The sequence below is a fragment of the Gloeophyllum trabeum genome (assembly GCF_000344685.1).
Source record: "Gloeophyllum trabeum ATCC 11539 unplaced genomic scaffold GLOTRscaffold_00003, whole genome shotgun sequence".
Classification (NCBI taxonomy): domain Eukaryota; kingdom Fungi; phylum Basidiomycota; class Agaricomycetes; order Gloeophyllales; family Gloeophyllaceae; genus Gloeophyllum; species Gloeophyllum trabeum.
Window position 1 is genome coordinate 456,921 of NW_006920412.1, and position 23,220 is coordinate 480,140.

At 55.4% G+C, this 23,220-nt stretch overlaps 5 protein-coding genes across 5 annotated transcripts; 3 read left to right on the plus strand and 2 right to left on the minus strand.

Moving 5' to 3' along the window:
• Positions 1-25: 25 nt before the first annotated feature.
• GLOTRDRAFT_114453 (CoaE-domain-containing protein) lies at positions 26-1,077 on the plus strand (the record flags this gene model as incomplete). Its single annotated transcript, XM_007864993.1, has 4 exons — positions 26-32; positions 78-471; positions 525-1,000; positions 1,060-1,077. The coding sequence occupies 3 exons, from the start codon at positions 26-28 to the stop codon at positions 844-846; spliced, it is 723 nt and encodes a 240-aa protein (XP_007863184.1). The 3' UTR covers positions 847-1,000; positions 1,060-1,077.
• Positions 1,046-1,969, minus strand: GLOTRDRAFT_36959 (uncharacterized protein; the record flags this gene model as incomplete). The annotated part of the gene is made up of 3 exons (XM_007864751.1): positions 1,046-1,593; positions 1,646-1,846; positions 1,906-1,969. 3 exons carry the CDS (start codon positions 1,967-1,969, stop codon positions 1,046-1,048), a joined length of 813 nt encoding a protein of 270 aa, XP_007862942.1.
• A 3,653-nt stretch (positions 1,970-5,622) lies between these two features.
• Positions 5,623-6,291, plus strand: GLOTRDRAFT_109918 (uncharacterized protein). The gene has a single exon (XM_007864994.1). The coding sequence runs from the start codon at positions 5,699-5,701 to the stop codon at positions 5,984-5,986; it is 288 nt and encodes a 95-aa protein (XP_007863185.1). The 5' UTR covers positions 5,623-5,698; the 3' UTR covers positions 5,987-6,291.
• Positions 6,292-7,664: 1,373 nt separating this feature from the next.
• Positions 7,665-10,532, minus strand: GLOTRDRAFT_136691 (uncharacterized protein; the record flags this gene model as incomplete). Its single annotated transcript, XM_007864995.1, has 7 exons — positions 10,383-10,532; positions 9,343-10,307; positions 8,902-9,294; positions 8,455-8,852; positions 8,219-8,396; positions 8,089-8,164; positions 7,665-8,027 (listed from the first exon to the last, which is right to left on the minus strand). The coding sequence occupies exons 2-7, from the start codon at positions 10,287-10,289 to the stop codon at positions 7,665-7,667; spliced, it is 2,355 nt and encodes a 784-aa protein (XP_007863186.1). The 5' UTR covers positions 10,290-10,307; positions 10,383-10,532.
• Positions 10,533-17,226: 6,694 nt separating this feature from the next.
• Positions 17,227-18,984, plus strand: GLOTRDRAFT_114455 (uncharacterized protein). Its single transcript, XM_007864996.1, has 2 exons — positions 17,227-18,253; positions 18,309-18,984. Exons 1-2 carry the CDS (start codon positions 17,391-17,393, stop codon positions 18,418-18,420), a joined length of 975 nt encoding a protein of 324 aa, XP_007863187.1. The 5' UTR covers positions 17,227-17,390; the 3' UTR covers positions 18,421-18,984.
• The last annotated feature ends 4,236 nt before the right edge of the window (positions 18,985-23,220 follow it).

Here is a 23,220-nt window from a genome sequence, read left to right on the forward strand (position 1 = left end):
TCTCAATCAATATTGTACGGCCGTCATGCTGGGTACTTCTGATGTTTCGTTTACTTTCTGAATCTGACATCTAGCAGTCGTAGGCCTTACTGGTGGCATTGCGACTGGCAAGTCTACCGTATCCAACTTATTGAAGACGCACGGTATTCCGGTGGTTGATGCGGACGTCTTAGCTCGGGAGGTGGTGCTGCCTGGGACCAAGGCTCACAAGCAAATCGTACAGTACTTTGGGCCCACTATTTTACAGGAAGATGGGACGTTGGATAGGCCGAAGCTCGGCTCGATCGTATTCACGGATGCAGAGAAGCGGAAGAAACTGAACTCAATAGTCCACCCTGCTGTGCGATGGGCGATGTTCTGGGCCGTCGTGAAGTATTGGCTCAAGGGAGAGAAGATGTGCGTCGTGGATGTGCCTCTCCTAATCGAGTCTGGCATACACAAATGGGTCGGCAAGGTCGTGGTTGTGTACTGGTACGTCTCTCTCTTCATCTTCTTCACTCCCAGACGCTCACACAACCCAAAAGCTCCGCTGAAATCCAACTCCAGCGCCTGATGAAGCGGGATGGTTCCAGTCGCGAAGCTGCAACCTCCCGGCTGAACGCCCAACTCCCGATCACAGAGAAAGTAGACTATGCAGATGAGGTCATTGACAACTCTGGTACTGTCCAAGAGTTGGAGCAGCAAGTCACGTCCTTCATAAATCGCCTCAAGAAGGAGGTCGACTGGACATGGCGCGTTTGTTGGTTAATTCCGCCCGTAGGCATAGCATCGGGGATCTGGACGTTAATATGGAGGACAGTCAAACGCAACCGGAGGGCTAATCGGAGGCAGAGGACACGGACGTAGGATCGAGGTTGTGGCCTGCTTTGTTCCTTCCCGTATTCTGTTGTATTTGTTCGCTGCTTATTACGATAGCCTCATCCCACGGACACTTGAAAGGAGAGGTACACGATGTATGCCTTGCAAGTGAGGAATATCCACATCTTGTACATAATATACGGTGAGTGATCCGCCACGTATCTGATACAGATGCTACGCTGGCTAATCAATAAACAATAGATGCTATTTTGCCCTTCCATGTATCCCAGTTTTTGATAATGCCTTCCACTATGAAATGTGCAACGTCTCGGCGGGAAACCGTATAAGCACCCAGGATGATGGTGTCAGAGGTTCTGTATGTTTTCCCTGCCTCTGCTCGACAAGATCCATCCGTTAACATTGCGGGCCGCACCACTACCACATCCTCTTTCAATTCTCCGCCGGAGGGCAGTCCAGGCGTTGTAAGCCAACCTGCTGGCAGAATATGGGCCTTCGGTTCGGGATCTATCCAAGCTTTTCCGGTGCAGTGTGCTAGGACCCTCTCGGCCCCTAATTTATCTTCATGTGGTCCTCCCAGAAGATATTCGTATAGGAGCCTCATGGGCAACGGCAATGCTTTGTGCGAAGCTTTGTCCAGACCATTTGAAGTGATCACTATTATCTTGGGTTTATTAGAAGCAGGGATAGTGGTGAGTGCGTTGAGGAGTGATTGAGTGCAGAGGTCGGCAGGCGTGATGATGGCTCCCTTGGTAATCGAGAAGGAGGGTTTTCCGCCTGAGAAACTATGTGAGTAGATATGCTCCCGTGACATGCAACTTAGTCTGACCAACTGTGAATAGGAGCAAACCCACTACTCCCTCATTCTCGCTCTGCCCGGCAATTTGCCATGCACGCAGCAGGTCTTCTTTGTTCAAGGCATCACCTTTGACGAGTCTGGCTCTGCCCGATGTGACATAGGTTTTGATTTTCTCGTCGTTGTCGAACACCGACGGTGACCTGAGCAGGAATGTGATGGAGGCGCCTTCATCTTGAACGAACACAGCAGGCGTGAGCTGAGTTGAGCTGGACGGCAAGAATGCTACAGACCCAGGAGACGGATGGCTGCGTAATAGCCGATGTTCCTGGAGGCTCCTATGGCGAGTACCTTCATGTTCATGCTGCTGTGCGGTTTATTTGGGGTGTCCGGGTTGTGAATCGTGATCTACCTACGATATCTGTTATATAGCCTTCAAGTCTTAGACGCCGTCATCCATAAAGTTCAGCGATTGGCAAACTTAAGTGCGGTCGGGACTGCGGTGTCGCCGGACCGTCCGCTATTAGCATTAGTGTCATGTATTCAACACCAAAGCAGGGAAACGTGAGCGTGTTCCTGGACTATTCGTGCACATTTTTAACTGCGGAGGACTGCCACGTACATGGTACTGCCAGCCAACGTAGCGTTTCAGCCAAAGCTATGAAATACATCGGTCTCCGTGGATTGCGAAACCCTCTGGGAGGCCCTGGCATTCGCCTGATCGTTATGTCGCCGAGAGTCTCGATGAGACCTATGTGGCTAGCGCCATGTATCGCATGATCAAACAGACGGTGAACCAAGTCACTCATGATCAACCGATACGGCTGATAGGTTCTCTGTTTCCTGTAGCCTGAGACCTAGTGCTATATATGCATCTTCAGTCCATGTATGTACCTGCCTCCTCTGTCCGGCGTCTTAACGATAGTGCGAGGGAGTTGTGTCCACTCCTTGTTCTTGGGTTATGACTGAGTCCTCCAAGTCAATCGCGTTTGCGTCTTGGTCAGGATTTATATTATTCTGACTGTTCGTGTCGTGTAGATATCGAGCGAGTAGGGGCTTTCAAGGCGCTCTGAGAAGCATCAGGACCCTCGATCGCCGCTGGTCCGAGTCCGACCTCCATCTTCTTCCGTAGAGGGCGCATTGTCCACATTATTCCACTAAAACAACAGGAATTGTGGGGCAATATGGAAACCAGTCGCGCGATCGATCCTCCGGCCTCCAGTGGGGCATACAATACAACAGCAACACAATAGTCCTGGAAGCCATGAAAGATTATGAAACTGGGTCAAGATTAGATACAAATCAGCTCGATGCTGGATGATGTTTGATTAAATATTTCATAGTCTTCTTCCCATACCACTGGATTGCCATCAGGCCTGGAGACAAATTCCCAGAGGCAGCCTTCGTAACGACAGCAATCAGCCTGCTCTGTTCGGACAGAGTTCTGAGTTCAATGTTATCAATGGGCCTTGTGAAATATACAATGGACCAGTGCTCATGCTGAGATTGTGAGCCCAGACCGATAGCAGTCAGGCACACGAAGACCAAAAGGGCATCGAAGTGGAATACTCGCGGCATTCGGTGCGCACTCGACCGGAGACCGCCACTGAAGAAATGCAACGTATCCCCGGTAAAGGCTCACGGACTGTTTCAGCACAAAAGTCGGAGCTTCGACGAATGAAGTCATGAAGTTACCTTGACATATTTCCATGACCCTCCTTCGGGCAGCGAATCTGTAAGCCACCGAGCCTGGTGAACACTGCTGACTGCAATCCGTGAGGATGGTGATTTGTGTGAGCTAGCGAGCCGTGGGACTGCCTTTTTCGAGGGGACGTATTGCCCAAGACGAAGAGAAGCCACCGTAGTGAGCGGTGCTCGGAGTCACCGGCCGCGGGCCGCAGGCTGCGAGGATGGTAAGGATGGATGCTGAAAGGTAAATCCCAGACGCACCGGTTGCCTAATAAACGCACTTGTACCAAACAGGCTCGCGGGCGTCGCCTTCCAGTCCCAGGTCGTCCGCAATCTTGTCAACCACATCCGGTGGAGGCGGCTCTCGCTGTTTCGGGTGCGCACCCCGATTGTCCGCGAGTACGAGCGCAGAACCCATATCCATGCGCTCCTGGTCCACATAGACGAGTTCGCTCTCCAGGTTTGTGAGGCCGTACTCGCGCGGGAGGAGGCGGGGTAGGAAGTATTCCGGAGTCTGTAAGTAACATTCTTTGTCGCGCTCGGAAGGGTTATCTGGTAGTTTAATGAAATTATCGCAGATGGGGCGAGTGATGAGATCCTCGGTTATGAGGAAACCCAGGACGTGGTGCGACGTTGGGTTTGCCAGCGGCGAGGGGCTGGAGACCTGCTGGCCGGAGACGTCGACATGGTCATCGTGTTCGAGTGATCAATGTCAGGTAACGGCGATTTAGAAGGATCGGACGACGTCGGCGACGGAGAGGCTATGATGAATCGACAGACTGGCATGACACAACAGCAGGAGGAAACCAGAAGGAGAAGCTTGACGTTTGATCAGTCACGATTCAGTGTTCACTATTCTACAAGCAGAGTTACGCAAGCGCAAGATACAACACGCTCTCCTGAAAGAGGAGGCTTGACTGAAAAACGCGTTGAGCAGGCCGGTGTTGTGCCACGTGGACATTGTTTCGTCCGCCGGTATTGTAATCCCCCCCCCTCTGCTACAGCAATTCGACTGGGGGCAGAAGCAATTCACAGTGGTCGTGAGCGGTGGATTAGTGTTCGAAGACGCCGGATGAATGTGGCAATGTGCCATGCACCGTCCGAACATCGAAGCCACTTTTCTCACGTTTGAATTTGTGGCCGAGAAGCCTGAGCAAGCGGCGCCACAGTCCCCGCAATCCATAGAATGGAGTACTCTACAAAGTGTCGACATGGCCATCGTGTTCACATGATGGCGGTGGCTCAATCAAGTTGAAGCTCGCTCGCCTTTGATTCTGCTACGAAACCATTACATCGCCTTGATGCCACCGCATCCCCTGGCGCGAGAGCATCAACTTGATAACTCTGATACCAATCACCGTCACCGTGGCCGACATGAACCAAGGTACCGCACAACGGCCGATACTATATATCTGCTTATTACGAAGTTACGCTCCTCGTATAAATACACCGGTGCGAGATTGGCCCGTTTCCAGATCCCGGCCAGGGCGCCACGTTCGTGCCGGTGCAGCGGCGACAGGGGCTCGCGGGCATGGGATGGTGGTGCTTGGTGCTTAGTTGTCGTGTCAGCGCAGACGCGAGATGCAAAAATGCGTAACCGTGGGTTAGATCTAGAGGTGCATGACGGGTGAAGGGTTCGATGAGGCTTGCAGTATCGAAAAAACCGTCTCCGCTTCTGCTTCTGGCCCGCGCTCGTATCGATGTACACTGGAGTTCTGATCAACGCACCGGTCGTTAGTTCAATGCGAACCGGATACACAATCCGCACGTACGTACCCCCGACCATCCCCGCAAAGCGTCCCCATGAGCGCAGTGACGCCGCCCCGGAGCAGCGCCAGCGCGGGATCGGGCGCATTCAAGGTGTGCGCCACTGGCACGAAGAGGTCCGTCGTCACGCGACGGGGAACGCCAGAGTTAGCGGCGCACTGGCAGTCGACAGCACTGGCAGTCGACAGCACAGTGCAGAAACGAAGGACAGGCAGCACAGCCGAGAGGCAACATCAAGCGTGACTGCTGACGCTCAGACTTGAACCCCCGCGAGCCACGCCCCCGCGACGAGCAGCGGCGGAAATCGTATCGGGCGCGGTAGGGCAGGGGGGACGCGAGCGGTGGAAGGCGCGCGTCGCGGTGAGGATGAGCGAGCGGCAGAGCGCGGTGCGGAACGTGTGCCGACGCGGCGCGTCCGTGGTGCATGATTCGAAAGAGCAGAGCAGAGACGCACCAGAGGATGTTTGTCTGCACGGACATGCGCGCCAACATGATGGGAGGATTTACTCGGAGGGGGGACGTCTGGGCGAGGGGTATGACCCGGACGCGACTTTGTGGATGGGACGAAGGCGAGAGACGTCGCAGGCGTAGACGTCTTGGAGGCGGGGGAAAGATAGGAGACTGGAGAGCATGCGGAGTCCGTGGGCGGTTCACAAGTGCTCGGGTGCAATCTACATTACTATTGGAGCAGTCACGCAGGACACCAACGGCGGGAGGGATGGATACGTTCCCGCCCAGCGGTATGGAGGAGGAGGATATGTGCGCCCTATCCGCTCGTGCAAAGCGCAAACCCGCAGTGCACACAGGACTCAGAGGAAACGGAAAGGGGCATGGAAGGGGAAGACGGCGTCTGGTAGATTAGATACTCACGGAAACAAAAGGTCTATCTCGTCGACGTGTCCAATTCGACCGCGCTAGGACTTGCGACGAGTTCCGGAGCCACGTCGAAAATGGCAGCAGTGGTGGATTGTTACTATATAGGGAGCAGCCGGGTAAGCCATTGACCTGGCTCTGATGTTGTGGGTGGAGGTCCTTGGCGGTGTCGAGCTGGGCCGCCGCCGAGCATACATACAACAGACGTATCGCAGTACATCGCCAGCGAACGGCATGGAACCGCGTCTGTTTCGCATCGCAGCGGCGAGAGGACATATGCCGTCCAGGTATGCATGCCGCCCTCATCAACGCCGGGTCCCTCTCTTGTACTCGAGTTGATGATGAGGTGGAGGTGAAGCTGCGCGATCCCCGACTCCCACGGTAGTTGGGAGGAGGGTTCTGTCGGGAAGAAATGGTCGCTCCACCATACAACTCGCTCTCGCCGTGAGAACCTCATGTAAGCAACGTCCCGACCGGACCGACGCCACTTTCGTTTCGACTTGAAGACAACTGCCCACACACACCTGACGTGAAAGGTCAAAGTGATGCAGTGCATAGCATTCGATAAAAGGATGCATTGACACAAGTGAGGCTGACAAATGAGACTAGTATCTCTGAGCGGGAACTGGGAGGAAGCCCCTTTAAATACTGATGTAGATATAAGACAGGACTATATCAATACTGTGTATGTGTCCATACACGTCAAGACTGGCATTCCGCAACTTGACCAGACACTAGTACTGGAATACTTGATGGTTTCTGACTGGAGTCGGGGATTGGCGCTTGCGCCGCTACGATTAGATAGCAGATGCGATGATGTCAACCATCCACGCTCCAGAGACCAGAGATAAGATAAAGTCGTGTTGCGTCATGGCGATCACCCAACGTAAGCACATCATTAACCAGGCTATTAGAATAAAGGAGAAATGTCTGCTGTGCTCGTCGTCGTGCACGTATCGAATGAACCAGCACTTACGCGATGTAGTGCACGCTGACGTCCATCATTCATTGATAATAAGGTCTGCTCTATCCCTAAACCGAATATACCGCAGAATGACGGGTCAACGAGGCCCACGACGCATACCGAGACGTAAATAGCGACTCATACCGCGCAACGCCCCTCACGCCCCTTGCACGACTTCCCATTCTCGGCTCCTCATCCCTACATGCACCCTTTCTGCACCAGACTTCATCCCAGTCTCTATTAAGTAAGTGTTGGAACTCCCTGTTACCAGACCTTCCATTCAGAGCGAAGCCACAAAGTCGTCCCGGATTCCACAACGCCGGCAATTGAACGAGCTGTACTGTATTCGACGGGATGAAATATCTTGCGTAGAAGGAAAGGGAAATTTGTCCTAGGAGATTCCATTCAGTATGAGTAAGACAGGATCCGTGAATGAATTTCGTGCCCAATGAGACACCATGACGGCTGGTAAAACGATACGCAACGGCCAGCGCATCGCATCTAGCAGATCCCCACAGTCCGGTGAGCACCGGCAGAAAACCACAACAGCATGTCATAGACAACGACTATGTGTTTCGAGCAGGATATACAATGGATGACATTAAAGTATCACTCTCTAACTAATGCGCAGTAAAGCAAACCTGAAAACATGTATGCCAACGCACCACCAAGCAGTCCTGTCATGGCATAAAGTCATATCATATCATCTTGTCACGACCGCCAGAGCCAGAGCATCCCAAGCCTGCAGCACTCCGTCCCTCAGAACAGATCCGAGCCGGGGAACATCTGCGACTCCTCCCCCTCCCCCTCCCCCTCTTCCCCTTCCACCCTCGACTTCCCCAATCCCGACCCCAGCCCCGAACCCGAACCCAACCCCGTCTCCAGATCCCCCGACCGCTTCGCCTCGTACCCGCTATACGACGGCGGCACCTCCGCGTCGTACGCCCGCGGCTCGGGGAAGAATGGCTCCGGCTCCGGCTCCGCCTCGTCCGACCCCGAGTCGTCTTCGTGCTGGTGCAGCGACGACAGCGGCTCGCGCGCGAGGCGCAGGCCCTCGCTCAACGCCGGCTGGTGGTGCCGTTGCCGCGGAGGCGCCGACGGCGTTCGCACGTCGTACTCGAACTGAAAGATATGCCCGCACGTGAGAGGTGTACGGCGGCTAGCGGGTCTGACAAGGGCTTACAGTGTCGAATACCTCCTCCCTCCGCTTCTGGCCCAGGCTCTTGTCGATGCAGTAGCACATGTACACCGCGTCGGCCCTGATTCATACTGGCCGTTAGCTCAAGGGCAATCGAGTGGTTTGTTCCACGTACGTATCCCTGACCAGCCCCACGCAAAACACGCCCACGAGCGCCGTCACCCCACCCCCGAGCAGCGCAGCCCCGAGCGCGGAGTCCGGCGCGTTCAAGGTGTGCGCCACGAACAGGTACGTCGTAAGCGCGAAGGGGAACGTCAGCGTCAGCGGCGCAACAGTCAGCAGAGTCAACGGCGCTGCAGAAACATAACATAATCAGTTCAGGTAGAGATTATGTGAAGCAGGGCCACGCACGCTCGGACTTGAACCTCCTTCTGTACCTCCCCGGCTGCCTCGGATCGCGGCTCTCCCCGCCCACATTCCACGTCAACTCCCCGCTCCTCTCCGCGGCACGCCAGAACGGCTGGCCCGTCAGCCCGACGTAGCACAGCGCGTACGTGCTCATGCTGCTCGCCTTGCCCTCCAGGAACCCCGCGAGCCACGCCGCCGCGACGAGCAGCGGGCGGAATTGCACCGGGAGCGGCAGCGCGGAGGGCAGCATGCGCAGGAGGGACGCGAGCAGGAGGAAGGCGCGCGTCGCGGTGAGGATGAGCGAGGCGAGGCAGACCGTGCCCAGCGCGGGCTGCGTCGAGCGGAAGAGCGCCGCGTGGATCGTGTGCGTGTCTGTGGGCGGGGGAAGCGGTGCGGATTGGCTGGGTGACGTTTAGCGGGCGGAGAGGGGAGAGGAGGTGGCGGACTCACTCGGCGAAGTACCATGCACCTATGACACCGGACGTGGTTACTCTCAAGATGCCCCGCGCAACCGCCCAGCACCACATCCACACACTCGCGCTGCCTACAATCGCCCACCCGGCCCAGGCTCTCACATGATACTCCCACGTACCCTGCTTGGTGTTATGCGTGAAGTAGCCGATGAGCAGCAGCCGGAAGATGAGCGTCACGAAAGGGATGGAGAGGAGAAGCGTGGCGAGGAGGATGGCGGGGGATAGTGCGAGCAGGAAGGGATTGGCGACGAGGAGACGCGTTGCGAGGGTGAGGAGGGACGAGGTAGTGTGGATTTCACGGGGGAGGTGGACAAGGCGGCGTGCTGTGATTAGGGAGAGGATGAGAGGAACGAGGGAGAATAGTCGGAGCCTGCGCGGAGTTATAGCATGTGTCTTAATGAAGACCATTACCACTCACCCGACGGTTTCACCCCATGTCGGTTCCTGATCCCCATCCCACATGAAGCTTCCTATGAACGCCCATAACGCGGAGATGAATAGGGTGGCAGGGATGAACACGGACGTAGCAAAGACGACCGGAGCAACGAATATGCGCAGCAGAAATATATGCGCATACGATACCAGTGCGCTCAGGAATGTGATGATCGTCAGTAGCGGGACTGTATGGAGAAGCGTGGGGTATGGCAGGCTAATGTTGTGTGTGTCTTTCGGTCTGCGGGTGAGGAAGAGAAGGAGGATGGAGAAAAAGGCGCATACGCCGACGCTGCCGAGCCAAAGCGCCGTCCATATCGAGTCGTTGTACTTCCGGCGTCCGCGGTGGAGATGACGGGGGTCCGGGAGAGAAAAGGCGTCGGTAGCTCGTGTACTGCCATCTCTCGGGAGCAGAGACTCGGTCAAGGACAGGTTAATCGCTGTCCGAGGTGGAGGAGGCGGTTGTGCTCGAGGGTACCGCGAGGGCGGGCTGGGATTGCGAGGCGGGCTGGGAGCCTCTTCAGACGAAGGCGTCGACAACGGCGAATCCGGTCGGAGCGGCGACGCATGCGCCAGCCAGCCATGACTAGGCTCGCGGTGTGACTGGAGGAGTGGTATCGAGTGCGACTCCGGCCCACCCGCAGGACTGTCGTCCTCGTCCAGCCTCAGATACGGGTCTTCATCGTCATCATCTTCCACCCTCCGCGCACTCGAGGACGCCCCGTGCGTCCCTGCCCTGCTCATCTCACTCGCGCGCAAATGAGGGTCATCTAGGTCGTCCAAATCAGTATCGTTATTACCCCCGCGTGACCCATTATCGGTGGTAAATGAGAAGAAGAGCGGCTGACTTGAAGATAAGCTAGAGGCCTGCGTCTGCTGCTGCTGCTGTCGGGTGAGGAACTGCGACGCGTACGCCGCAAATGAAGCATTCATCGTGCAGAGAGGGAAAGTCTGCTCGGGTAAGGACCATAAGTATCGACGCGTAATTGTTTGACTGATAGGGCAGTTATTTTACGTATGACTCACTTCAACGTCGTGTCAACTGTCCGATCACTACAGCTGCGCTGCATAGGACTAATCCACGGCTCTCTGTCGTTCACTGGATAAACCCGCACGATGCTCGGAAGCTAGACCCGGTCAGCTTCCCAAATATGCGCGGTTCACGAGAGGTCCCCGAACAACGAAGAAGCCGGGAATTGAGCTAGTAGGGGGACTACAAACAGATATCAGAGCGGTACTAGAGCAATACGAAAGAGAGTACGAACCTGTATAGCTCCTGTAATGAAGCTTCAGCCTGATACAGTGATAGTGCGATCGCAGACCAGGCTTCGAGCGGGGAGGATGAATGATTCGTGCGCATGCGTCACGGGTTGCCGGGAAATGCGGTGCAACCACGTGTTTTGCACGAGGGATTCGGCACCTGCCGGTGGCTGCCAACCTGTCACTCTCAAGTCGAACGCTACAGCGTACTTGCGTGGATCATACACAGGTCTCTGGCTCAGGAAATATTGGATGTTATACCGTATTGATTCTTCTGTGATTGTGTTGCGATAATCAACGCCTTCCTCCCATATGTACAGACGCATCCCCGTTGACACCAATCTGCCATATAGTCTTCTCATTGCTTGCCCATGATCCTCTGCCGGAAAGTAGAAGAGCTATAACCCAGTGCCGCTTTTCTGCTTCTTTTGGAAGGACTGGGAGCAGCTCTGCTGGGTTATCATGTATTCGTCCGCATTATGCCCGGTCGTGCACTTGCAACATTCCCTAGCGATTTCTTCGGACTCCGGACGCTGTGCGGTTGATTATCTGTCGACTCGCTGCCCTTGTCTGAACACCCGGCATCTACTTAGGTATACCTACTCCCATCTCCTCGGGCCTTGCATCGGTCCGTTCCATTCACATCGTATCCATCTATCTATCCATCTCCTCCCCATCTGCTTCCCCCGATTCAGACTCTGCACTTGGCAGCAGCTTCCACACACTTATAGCACGTCTCCATTAAGCAGATTGGATTGATCAGATGCCGATTGTAATCGGAAGAAGCTTGCCCTCGGACGGGGCGGATCCCCGGTCTGCTCGCGGAGTTTGTGGGGAAGACCCATGCATGGTCAGTCCTATGTTTGTAGAATGCCGGGATACGAAGTCCTGACTGCTGCTGAGTAGATAGGCACGCCCGATAGATTATATTCTTCCACGGAGAAGGTTTGCGAGGTTATTCGACAATCTGCGCTCCGTCTGACCATACTGGAATAGTCAGGAGACAACAGAATCCCGTGCCCAGCATGCACTTGTCAGTTATGCCTTCTCGAAGTTGTATAGTGTCCCCGTATACCTCCCGGTCCACGCCCCCCTCCCCCCCACCCCATACGGTTTTGCCTGCTACCAGAGTCGGATAGGTGGACCCGGAAAGGTCGGGGATACATCGGACTTCTGTCTGTAAACGGTGATCATGCAAAGGCCCTCCCCATACGGACTATCTCAATGAACATCCGCTGATGATCTACCCATTTCTATCTCAATGATAAGATAAACAGTTCTAGCGGATGGCTACAACTGTCAAGTCGGAAATCCTCGACGCTGGGTTCGTATCTTATTTCTAAGCGCCTGGCGAGACTGATATTATCCAACCCCGCCCCCCCCCCCCTTCGGCCCGTTTCCGGCAAGCTTTACCGCTCGGTCCGGAGAAGTGAGCTGTTCGTGGCGGATAAGTCAGTGTATGACTGTATGACTGACAAGGTGAGTTGTCGGCACCATATCGCTCCACCACGGGGCGGTCGAAACTTATGAAACGGCCGCTGGTGAGCCTGTATACCCCTCTCACTCTCAAACAGAATATCTCGTATGACCCTTCGTGCTGCTCTCCATATGTATCAAGAATTCTCCTGGACTTGCGTCACAGTGAGTGGTACTACTCCATGCTCTGTGCTCGCGCTATTCTAGACACCAGTCATTCGTACGGTCGAAGCTAAACTTCATCTAGAAAACCTGGAAATAGACTGGGATAAACTGGGGTGCTGTCCAACTCGAACACCTTACTATCAGTTGCATCCCAGCGACCTCGGAACGCGGTAGCTGCACATTTGTTGCTTGCTGCCCAAGAACGACGGCGTCTAGCACGGCAAGTAAATCAAACAGCTAACATCCCGCATGCAGTTCGTAAATGGTTCAGTTGCAGTGCAGATCAATGCTAAGGTGATATGCATTGAGGGTATCATAATCGAGCTCGCCCATCCCCTAAATTTCCATGCACGGTTCAAACGCACGCCTCTCCAACCGGCGGGCATACTTGGCAAGGGAAGAAGGGTAGCAACACAGATACGTACCTCCTTATTATTGCGATTGCACAGCCTCACGTATCTTTATGTCATTCGCACTCCCTGGAAATTCTGTTGATGTTTGTATTTTGCTCTCGTATTCCCTTGTACATATCTCACCCCTCCTGCTGTATGATTTATGTTACGTCGACCATTGGTGTACGTCACAGCGACGATCGTGTCTCAATTCATATAATCAACGTAAATCGTCAAACCCAACACAATCAGCGCCAACCGTAGGCTGCTACCACAGGACGTCATACGGAAATACACGATGCGAGCAACTGGCAGGGTCATTCTAGACCAACTTCTCAAACGCCGTGAAGATATCACAGATAACCCCACGTTGCTTAGCATTTGTATTAGGTCACCCTCGCGCCTGCTGCTGTACGCTTGCGAGCGCGGGCCCAGGGCGGCAAACCGATCCGGTGATCTAACCTTCTTTGTAGGTCCAGGTGGGCGCATGCCCGCTAAGCGAGGCTGCGGCTCCGCCCCCGTACGCGTCTCTCTTGCCGTGTTTATTCAATCGCGCACTGCAGGCAGGCCATGCTGCATCCTTGCCTTTTCTCTCTTAGCTTTCCGGACCGGGGTTGCTGTGCCCTTGTGTTGAGAGAATAGGCTCCAGTCGGAGATCATGTTCGAAAGCTCCGACTGATTATCAGTAGGTCTGGTTCTTGCACACTAGGCTTAAGCTCCAGGGGTCTCACTTTACAAACGCCTCCGGGTTTGATTGTTCCTACAGGATTGTCCCTACCGGGCTTCTTTAATATGCTTCACAGTTGAATGGTACTGACTTCCGAGACACCATAGCCCAGTGGGAGGCCCCGCGTTACATACAAGAGTGCGCGCGTACGGACCTATGCTGTAGTTAGATCTCTTGGATTCTCTTGTACTGGGGGAGTTCAATCGGCCATACTAACAATCACATGCGTCTCAGTCTCAAAGCAGACTACCCAACCCAATTACACCGCCCAGCAAGGCGCAGTCCTTTGTGCAAGCTCCGAGTCCAGTGAACTGATATCGACAAAGGATCCTGTACGATCAACCGAGCTCACCTGAACGGCTTCCTACAGCCCGCGAGGCCATCTGAGGTCTATCTTATCTTCACATCCTCCGAATCGGAACACAAGGCTTCATAGACATGGTTCATGAAAGGAGTCTCGGATGCACAGCAACACAACAGCAGGACTAGGTTCACGAGTCACTCCTTTATACTTGCCGGTGTATCACGCTGACAATAGGTTCATTGAATCGCAATCGTACAAGGATCCGCGACCCGTGTCCGGGGTGAGGTGGGATATGAACCGGCCGACAATCCGCCAGCGCCAGTACCAGATCCCAGCACTTGCCAATCCAGGCTGCCATCCGTCTAACGCTTGTAGGGTTCGCAACGACAAAAGGGACCCGGACTCACCTGCTCTGGAACTCAGGCCCGCACTCCGACCAACGCGACTTTCCCTTATAATCAATATTCCTGTGTACAGCTCGAACTTTAGTAATACCTCTCCACCGTTACCAATGCTCTCTTTATGCTTACGAATGAGTCCCGCCGCTGCGTATGCATCCTCGTGTCCTATACATAACTGTAATCATCCGGGAGCTCTCCCTTACCCGGCGGCTGATAGATCATCTTATCAGCAATGGATGCTGGCGGCGTTTACGGAGATCATCAGCATTGGGGGGAGTCACGCTGAGCAGAAGGGAGATTGTTCAGAGCCTGATCATGAGGAGGTCAGTGCCATGCATATAATCACTGCTGACTCGAGTGTGGTGGTGAGCTCGGATCCTGCCAGTGCGCGCTCAGTAATCAGATTGTCCCGAGCCAGAGACGGATATCATCTGGCTACGGGATGTCGCCGGAGGAGGTTTGCTGCTGGATCAGCTGTGGGTTGATATATTATAAGCTGGGATCCCGGTGGGTAATGCTGCTACGGACATTGGACATGCCAAGTCCCGCGTCGCGGACGTGTAGGGCAGGCTCAGCCGCGGGGAGATGTATCCCTGGTCCGGTCTGGGGCTCGGGATGGATAGAGGATCCCTGCGTCCACGTATTAAATTGCACCGGGTTTACTGTCGCCTAGCATGAACCATCAGACCTGGCATGGATACGCATGCGAGCATCCCGGGCCATCCCGCAAGCACGGGCAGGACACACAACACGCACGGACATCCCAGTTCACAGAGCGCTCTCCGAGCTGCAAATCACCCGTGCATTCATGTGCTCAGGCTCTTGCGCGCGATCGAGAGCAGGGGCTCGAAAATTGCAGTAATGGGTCCTTATAGGCGCGGACGATCTCGGACGCATCGCTCACCGACGCCGCCGCGGCAGGTGCACATGCATATATCTTCAAGTTTTCGCCGGGCGACTCGCATTGGCTCCCCGGGTGCCGGGCGTACATCCCTCCGGATCCTGCTCTCCCCGTCCAATAGGATGCACCCTCCGGATTGCGTGCGGGACGTCGGGTGGTAGCAATATGCATATGCCCTCGCGCAGTTCACTACTTAGTTAGATGATCAATATTCGATATTTGATTCGTAGATGGTGTTGCTTCAAGCCGCGACGCGTCACGCGCATATCACTGCGATGAAAAGCACGCCGACGCGTCCGGGCGGGGAGATGTCATCGTCATCCTGCGGACCTCACCCCAATCTCATCTCCGTGCCTGAGATTAGATGTGCGTTGTGGACGCACGCGCAGTCGCAAGTTGGGCAGCTTGAGATTCCTATTCATCTACTATGTAACAACCATGGCTGTCCCCATGCGTGACCCTTGAATTATCTGGGGCCAAGATCCGGGCGAAACATCACCAGACAATTCGGAGTGGTCGATAAAAGCGCGAACGGCGAACGCTGTTATTCAGCACGGCCCACAATTCGGATTTTGGGACACACACGCACATGAATGCTGATTCAGAGATGAATTCGGAAAACATGGAGCAAGAATAGCAGAGCTGGGCCCGCGTCTATCCGATGGCGTCGTGAGCAACGCACGATACCCACCTGCGACCATATCCACAAGCGCTGGCGCACATCAGCTGTAGGCAATCACGATTGAGTATGGCGTTCCAGTCAACAAGAGCACGGCAACACCCACGATCCGGGGAGAACGGTGGAGGGGGCGAAGGCACGATGATAGTTTGTACTTATGGGCGTCTGTTTCGTGTGAAGAGGCGTTTGGGAGTTACGGGTGGGTGGGTGTCAGGGGCGTGCGGGTTTGTGGTGGTTGCGTGCTTCGCGTTCGGATTGACATCCGGGCTAATCGCAATCGTCGACGGCTGGAGGGGACTGGAGGAAAGAAGGTCGATAGCCCAGAGCGCAAGGCAATTGATCACAGCAGCCAGAGCACGGTACGCCTCGAGTTCGGGCTTCCATTGCCTACGTCCAACTCAACATGGGCACGGGCCTATTGCTAGATGCTAGGACGATAGACGCGCGAGCGAGAGCGAGAGCACATGTGCGTATCTATACACTCTGGACCTGGGCATCACAGCTTTCGAGTGCGATACGTGATGTACGCGTCTGCGCGGCGTTTACGCAGCCTGAGAAACGCCAGCCTGGATCAAAAGCCCAAATGGGGGCTGGCTGGGTGGGCTCTTACTCTGAGCGTGATTCGACCGAGAACACAGGAGGCGACAGCAGAGCCCAATAGGGAAGGCGACTGGGTGCGTATATAGCGAAGGTTCTAGGCAGGCGCCGGTCCCAGTGGGCAAGTGAGACCGAATGTTCGGGTTGGTCAGCGGGGGAGTGACGGGTCAGTCAGTGCTTATTGAGCGCACACAAGATGGCTTATACGAGATCAGTAAGCGACTCAGATGTGTTGTATAGCACTGGGTGGAAGAGTGTAGAAAGTGGGCCTGGGTGTATTGTTGACGCGATAGCAATAATTGATGGTTGATTCAGATACGGCGAGTGAGACTGGAGACGGCCAAATACGGAGAGCGTGCAGTTATCTATAGATAGCTAGCCGCGGCCAAGGGTGGGCTGAGAATAGGGCAGCAAGAGACGAAAAGAGAAAGGAGAAGGGTAGAACATCCGGGATCGGAGGAGGGAGATTCATAGATCGTTCATTGATACTGAGGGATGGGCCGCTGCGCTCGGCATGCGCGTCAACAGCTACGTACGGACGGGGGAACGCGCGGATTGGCTGGGAAAGGATGTGCCTGAGGGGGATATCTCGGGCCGCGGGAGGACGAGCACGGGCGAGTTGGTGGACCGATGGTGCAGGAGGGCGTCTGACGGATTGGGACGGGAGTGACGAGCGGCGTCGTGACCCGGCGAGATCGCAGAAAGGATGGCGGGCATCGATGGGGCGAACGCGGGGAAGGGCCGAGTGAATGTGCCAGGTCGAGGCAAGGAAGCACGTCGGCCAGCGCAGGCTGCAGGCGGGAGCTGAAAGAGTGGAGAGCACGCATACGCTGAAAGGCTGGCAACGAGGCAGGTCAGCTGGCTTCCAAATGCGGCAGGAGGACTGGGCCCGTGTGTGTGTGCCGAAGCGCTGCCGGGGGACCGCAGGTGAGGGCAGCCCGGAAAGGAAGGGGGCGATTGGGACGATTCTTGCTTGTTCATCGGGACGTGACTCAACCGGGCAGTCCTTCCGCAATCCTTTATAGCTGTCCACCATGCAGCCCTCTGACGCCACACTACAGCCCCTTTTATAACAACCACCCACTTATCTCTATCGCTCTACTGCTCCCTGACTTTTCAGCCACCCCCCACGATGACATACGAATACGACCTCTCCCAGCTCACGCCCCCGCCGTCCCCGCCCTGCTTCAAGCACAAGCACGCGCTCCCGAGCCACCGCCGCCCCTCCTCCAAGCAGTCTTCAGCAGGCTACGACATCTCCCGCATCCTCGACCCCGCCTACGCCTCCGCGTCCTCCTCCTCCGCCTCGTCCTCCTCCCCCTCCTCCGCCTACGTCGACCGCCACGGCGACCTCCACGACCCCGACTTCCGCCCCTTCGCCCCCGCGCACAAGCGCCGCAGCGCCCCGGGCGCCGGCATCAACGTCGACACCTACCGCACCCAGTGGGACGGCACGAGCGACGACGAGGACGACGCCGCGAGCGCGTGCGGCAGCGAGACCGAGCGCCTGCACCACCCGCACTACCCGCACGCCCACCACCACCACCACCTCTCGCAGAGGGACCGCAGCACCAGCGGCTCGCGCACGCGCACGACCAGCCCGCGCCGCTTCCTGCCGTACTACGAGCCGCCGTTCGCCGCCACCACCCTCTCGTCGTCGCCCGAGGAGGACGATGCCACCGTCTCGCCGTACCTCCGGCAGAACTACCACTACGACGACTACAACGTGCGCATCCGCCGCGCAGACGAGGAGGAGGATCCGTTTGTGGACGCGTATGGGTCTGGGCATGCGACGGGGTTCGGCTATGATGAGGAGGGCGAGAGAAAGGGCAGGAGGCTGCTGAAGGGCCGCATGGCCGCGCGGAAGGAGAAGCGGAAGAGCAAGGATGAGAAGGACATCGAGAAGCGCGTCGTGCCACATGCGCCGTCGCCCTTCCAGCTCGACGGAACCACTGTCGAAGACGAAGTCTCGTCCAGCCAGCAGCAGGAGTGGACGTGAGTGCATCTTTTTCCCGGTTTTATTCTTCCAATATTGAATATCCTATTCCAGTCCTACTTGCACGCAGTCCATCCGCCGCCAATGGCAAGCCGTCTCCCTCGCCCTGCGCTTCTCGCTCTTCCGCGCACGCAGACGCCTCCGGCGAAAACTCCTTAACAAGTAGCCTCTAAGCTCACCCCGCACCTGCCATGCGACATCCCCCCCAATGACGGCTCGGGACCACTAGCACTCTGTGAACATCATGGTTCTACACACGCATGCCCCCCGGCCTGGTATGTCCAACCATCCAGCCGCACCGAGCGACACACGCACGCGACACCCGCCTGCCCTGCCCGCTCCGACCCGCGCACACGCTGCGCTCTTGACGACACCTCACGACCCCTTTCCGCCTTCCTGTTTGTTATGCATTTCGCTTTTTTCTCCGCCGAGGGGGCCGGGGAACGTCCCCTCGGCGCTGTGCATATATGTTTTCCCTAACCCGCCTCACGTTCGCGTTCGCTTTGTTTTGGGTTTTGCATCCCTCACTCCCGCCTTCGTCTCACGCATTTAGGTATGCACGACTCTCACGGACACCACGCTCGCTCGCTCGCAATCCAGTGCGAGTGAGGTGTACCCTGGTTTTGATAGGATGATTGAACGGTTGGGAGGGGGATGGCTATGTAGACGATTGGGTATGAATGAAGTATAGGACCGAAAATGGATCAATGCAATGAAAGATATGAACCGCAATTGATTGCTGTTGCTGTCGTTGTGCGTGTGCTCAGTTCTCGACTGGACTTTCGCAGGCGTGTACATGTGCGTCACTATATGCCTCGTCGACCCGCCGGCGTTACAACGGTTATTCATTGCGGAGAAATGCAAGTTCTACATACATACGTACGGGATATGATCATGAATGCAGCTGCGTGTGCCGGGACATATGTACGGGTGATCCTTCACCAGCATCCCCTCCCTTAGACTTCCCCTCTGCGGCGTACGCGTATAATATAACGCAGGCATCTGAATCTTACTCATCCTGATTAATGATTCCTGGGAGTAATCTCCGAGGCGTTCACCCTCCTTTGCTGCGGCCGATAGTTCACGCGGTCAAAAACACTCGCTCACTCGCAGGGCCGGTCATGATCAGGCCAATACAATTACAAAGGTACTTATGTATTGTCTCTTGTCTCGCTGAATTCGAACTCGTAAGGGGCGATGACTACCCCGGCCGTGCGGGGCATCTAATTCCGATTTGCTCGCCCCCTCCCTTGCCCTGTGTTTGTGAATCTGAATACACATGCATGCGTTGCGTTGCGTTGCGTGCATGGGACAAGGGGAATTTGGATATCAGGTTTTCCGTTTTCGAGAGCGTTCCGGCGGTGGCGGAGTGGGTCCCAGTTTGCCCTGATTGGTCGGAGTCTGGAGTGATAGGAAGGACTGGGAGGAGTCTGGTTCGGCATTTCAGATTCTATTGGGCGGTATGCATGTATGATTCGGAATGGTATGGTACGGTGTGGATGACTGATGGGTGTCCGATGTCATGGAATGGATCTCCAACCGTCTGCAGCGTTCTGGATCGCGAGGAGGGGTGGAGAGACGACGTGGACGGCCTGGATCTGTGATTTATTTGTAGTATGGCAGCAATCAGCAAAACGATAGAGAAGCTTGGGATTTTCTGCACTCAGCAGCCGCTCCGCGGCTTACTTATTGGAGTAGGGTATCACCAATTTTGCTCCGCTAATGCTGTGTCCTGATCAACAAGAGTGGTGAGTCGTGGTGCACTGTGGCCCCAAGTGGGGTATAATTACCTTTCCGGGCTCGCCTGCCTGCGCGAAGAATTCTGAAAGTTCTCTATCGTTTCGCCGATTGCTGGGATACGACGATACGACACGTATCTAATCTTGACCTAGCGCGTATTGATGGCTTGCGGCTAGACATGCTCGGAGTCGTTGATCGTTGACGATCCATCCAGAACTCGACGTGACTCCTGAACAAGGATAGCGGGATTCGCTACTCTGTAAATGTCAGCGGCGGGTGGGTCCCGGCCTCCAAGTCGCGAAATCAGAACGGAAGCTGGTAAGCTGCGATCAGTTGCAGGGATGAGGGGGCGTGTGGGGTAGCGAAGGCGGGCGGGAACCGAGAACGGCAAGTCGTGCAAGGGGCGTTGCGTGGTATGAGTCGCTATTTACGTCTCGGTATGCGTCGTGGCGGGCCTCATTGACGGGTATGGGTCCGTCATTCTGCGGCACATTCGGTTTAGGGATAGAGCAGACCTCAGGGAGGTCAATGAATCATGGACGTCATCATGTGGGGTTCATGCATGGTCAGGGGAGATAATAGGCGCAAGTGCTGGTTCATTCGATACGTTTGCGCGTGTCCAAGCCTGGCTGACACGATAATGACCGTAGCAGACATTTCTCCTCGATTCTAGCCTGCTCGTCGGGATAATGCTGGGATTACTGCTTGGGTGATCACCATGACGCAACATTTGACGGTAGTCGTGTTTATCTTATCTCTCGTGACGCTGTTTGGGGAGATCGCGGATGGTTGACATCATCAGATACTCACAGCAACTCCATCACATCTGCCATCTAATCGCCTCTTTGAAGCTTCACCTGCACCCGATCACCTCAGGGCTACAGTCTGTTACAGTGTGTGTGACGCCCAGATACGCTCGGATTAGAATTTGCTCCCGTCTCTCCAGCATCAAGCCTGGTTCTGTCCGTTAGACTTGCAGCCTCTATCAAGGACTCCACATCCTCGTATCGGTAGCAGGCAGACTCGGACTCAGACATGCACGATGGGCTGGGTACGTCCCTGCACGTCATCCAGGTACGCACTCGTTCGCAGTCTGCAGATCGTCGTTATTTATGGGATTCACGGTCCTATGATTAGGGATGATGTTTGCGGGTGGTGTATCTGTCCATTAGTCTAGCAACAGCACCCACCGTCCGTCTCGTCGAGGTGCGTGCTCGCCTCCGACTTGCTCGCATCTGAGGAAGGCGGCCCGCCGCGCACGGCTGGACGAATGGAGGTCTCTGACGATGCAACCACTGCGTCACAACAGCACGGACATCGGTCGCAGTCGTGTCAATCTCCTGATTGTGAGACTTCGACCAGGTCGGGCAGCTCGTTAACCAACACGTTCCAGGGTAGTCTGCCTACCTTGCCAACGGAATACCCTCCCGGGAGGTTTCATCCGCTGGTAAGTCCTTCCTCATTTGTGGCCCCTATCGCATCTGTTGCGTTACGAGCCCACCGCGCCACCGGTCGTAAGACTATCACAGCCGTATTCTCGTCGGCGTTGGCACAGTCACTATCCAGCGCACGCTGCCTTCTGTTCTCTTCTTCATAGCTCTTTCGACGTCGATGATCCTGCAGCCCTCCTGCGTGTAGGCACCAGCTCGCCCGCGCACACGAAGACGTCCACGCGCTTCGTTTGAGACTCCCGACAGGGCACCGGTTAGGTGCGAGGGAAAAATGAAGAGCGTATGCCCAGCCACCTGGAAAGTATACAATGCATATCGGGCCTTGACCGTGCAGGAGAGAACCGACTGTGCGGATCGAGGTACTGGTGGCGAGCAAGCACCACCGATGCCTCTACCTGACTGTATGAGCCTCTGTTCTCTCGTTGGTGCACGGCTTCTCTACTGCATTAGAGCCGGACTCCCCTCCCCCCCTCCCGGGTTTCGCAGTACAAGGCGGGTCGTATTTCTTTTTTTTCGACAAGCGATATTTATTACTTAGCACTGATATCGGTACAGCCCTAAATAATACGCTATAGCAGATCGCAGAGCGATCTGGTCCGAGGAAAAATGCGTTTACGCACGGCCTCCAGCGGGGGCTGGAGAGTGTGGGGCTCGAGAAAGCACCTGGATACTCCTTTGAGTCAGAGCCCTGGGTGGTCTAATACCCACTAAAACTTCGGGGCGGGAAGCCCAGTCTTCGAGTAGGAATGGTTCATTGTCGAGCGTGTCTTTCCAAGTTTCCTTGACTTTCAGTATGGACTTGTCATTCCGTTTGAGGTTTGCAGGCGGTAAGTCGGTCTATTTGGAGCCGTCTATTTATGGCGTTACGCCACCGGGAGGATATTGCAGTAGGTGAGTGGTGTCGGTTTTGTATCGCTCGTTCACAGCGTATTACCTATATAAGGTATAGGGATTCCGAAATCAGGATCTGGAGGAGGCGGGATGGGCTAGTTTTACGAGGGCGAGTAGGTTCCTGGTTTCCCTGGGTATTAATATCGTTGATATGGTTTTCGTTAAGGGGGATAGCTAGTTTGCCACAGCCGAGCAGCGCACCGAAGGTGAGCTGTGGCCATGGTGCGTGTGATCGCGGCCAGAGCTCCTCGGCCAGGAGCCATATGACGTGCTGGGACGGGTAGGTACACTCCAGTAGAATATGGTCTAGATTGTCTGGGCAGTCACGACAGTGGGCGCAGATTGCGCGCTCTTGGTAGCCTGGGATTTGGGACCAGAAGTCGCCAACTCGGTAGGCTTGTTGCGTTGGCTTATACAGGAATTGTCGCACTAAGGGACGGAGGGTCGTATTTCCAGTAGAATACCAAGAGGCAGGATATCCCAGGTCCGGTCTCCAATGCTCAGAATATCAAGCCCGGTGCATATACCAGGCTTGCAGATTTGAGCGAGAGGTCTGGGGTGTGGTATGGCTTGGGCGAAGCACTGGAAGGATAGGTTTCCGTGCGTTGCTGCTGTGTATATTTGTTTTTGACGCCTTGAGCCTCGCGAGCGTAGACCAGAGTATCATGTTGGCGCTGCATCACCTGGACTGGCGACGTGGATCTTCCGTGAAGTGCCTCGGCTAGATGATGCCCACTGATGTGGGTCGGGAGTACATCTGTCCTGTGGTGGCCGCGGTTATACAAACACTCTGGTTCATGAGTCCCGTGCTACGGAGACTGGTATTGGAGTTATCAATTTGACGCTTTCGTGCATGCGGTGACATTCAGGCGCTGTCATGATTT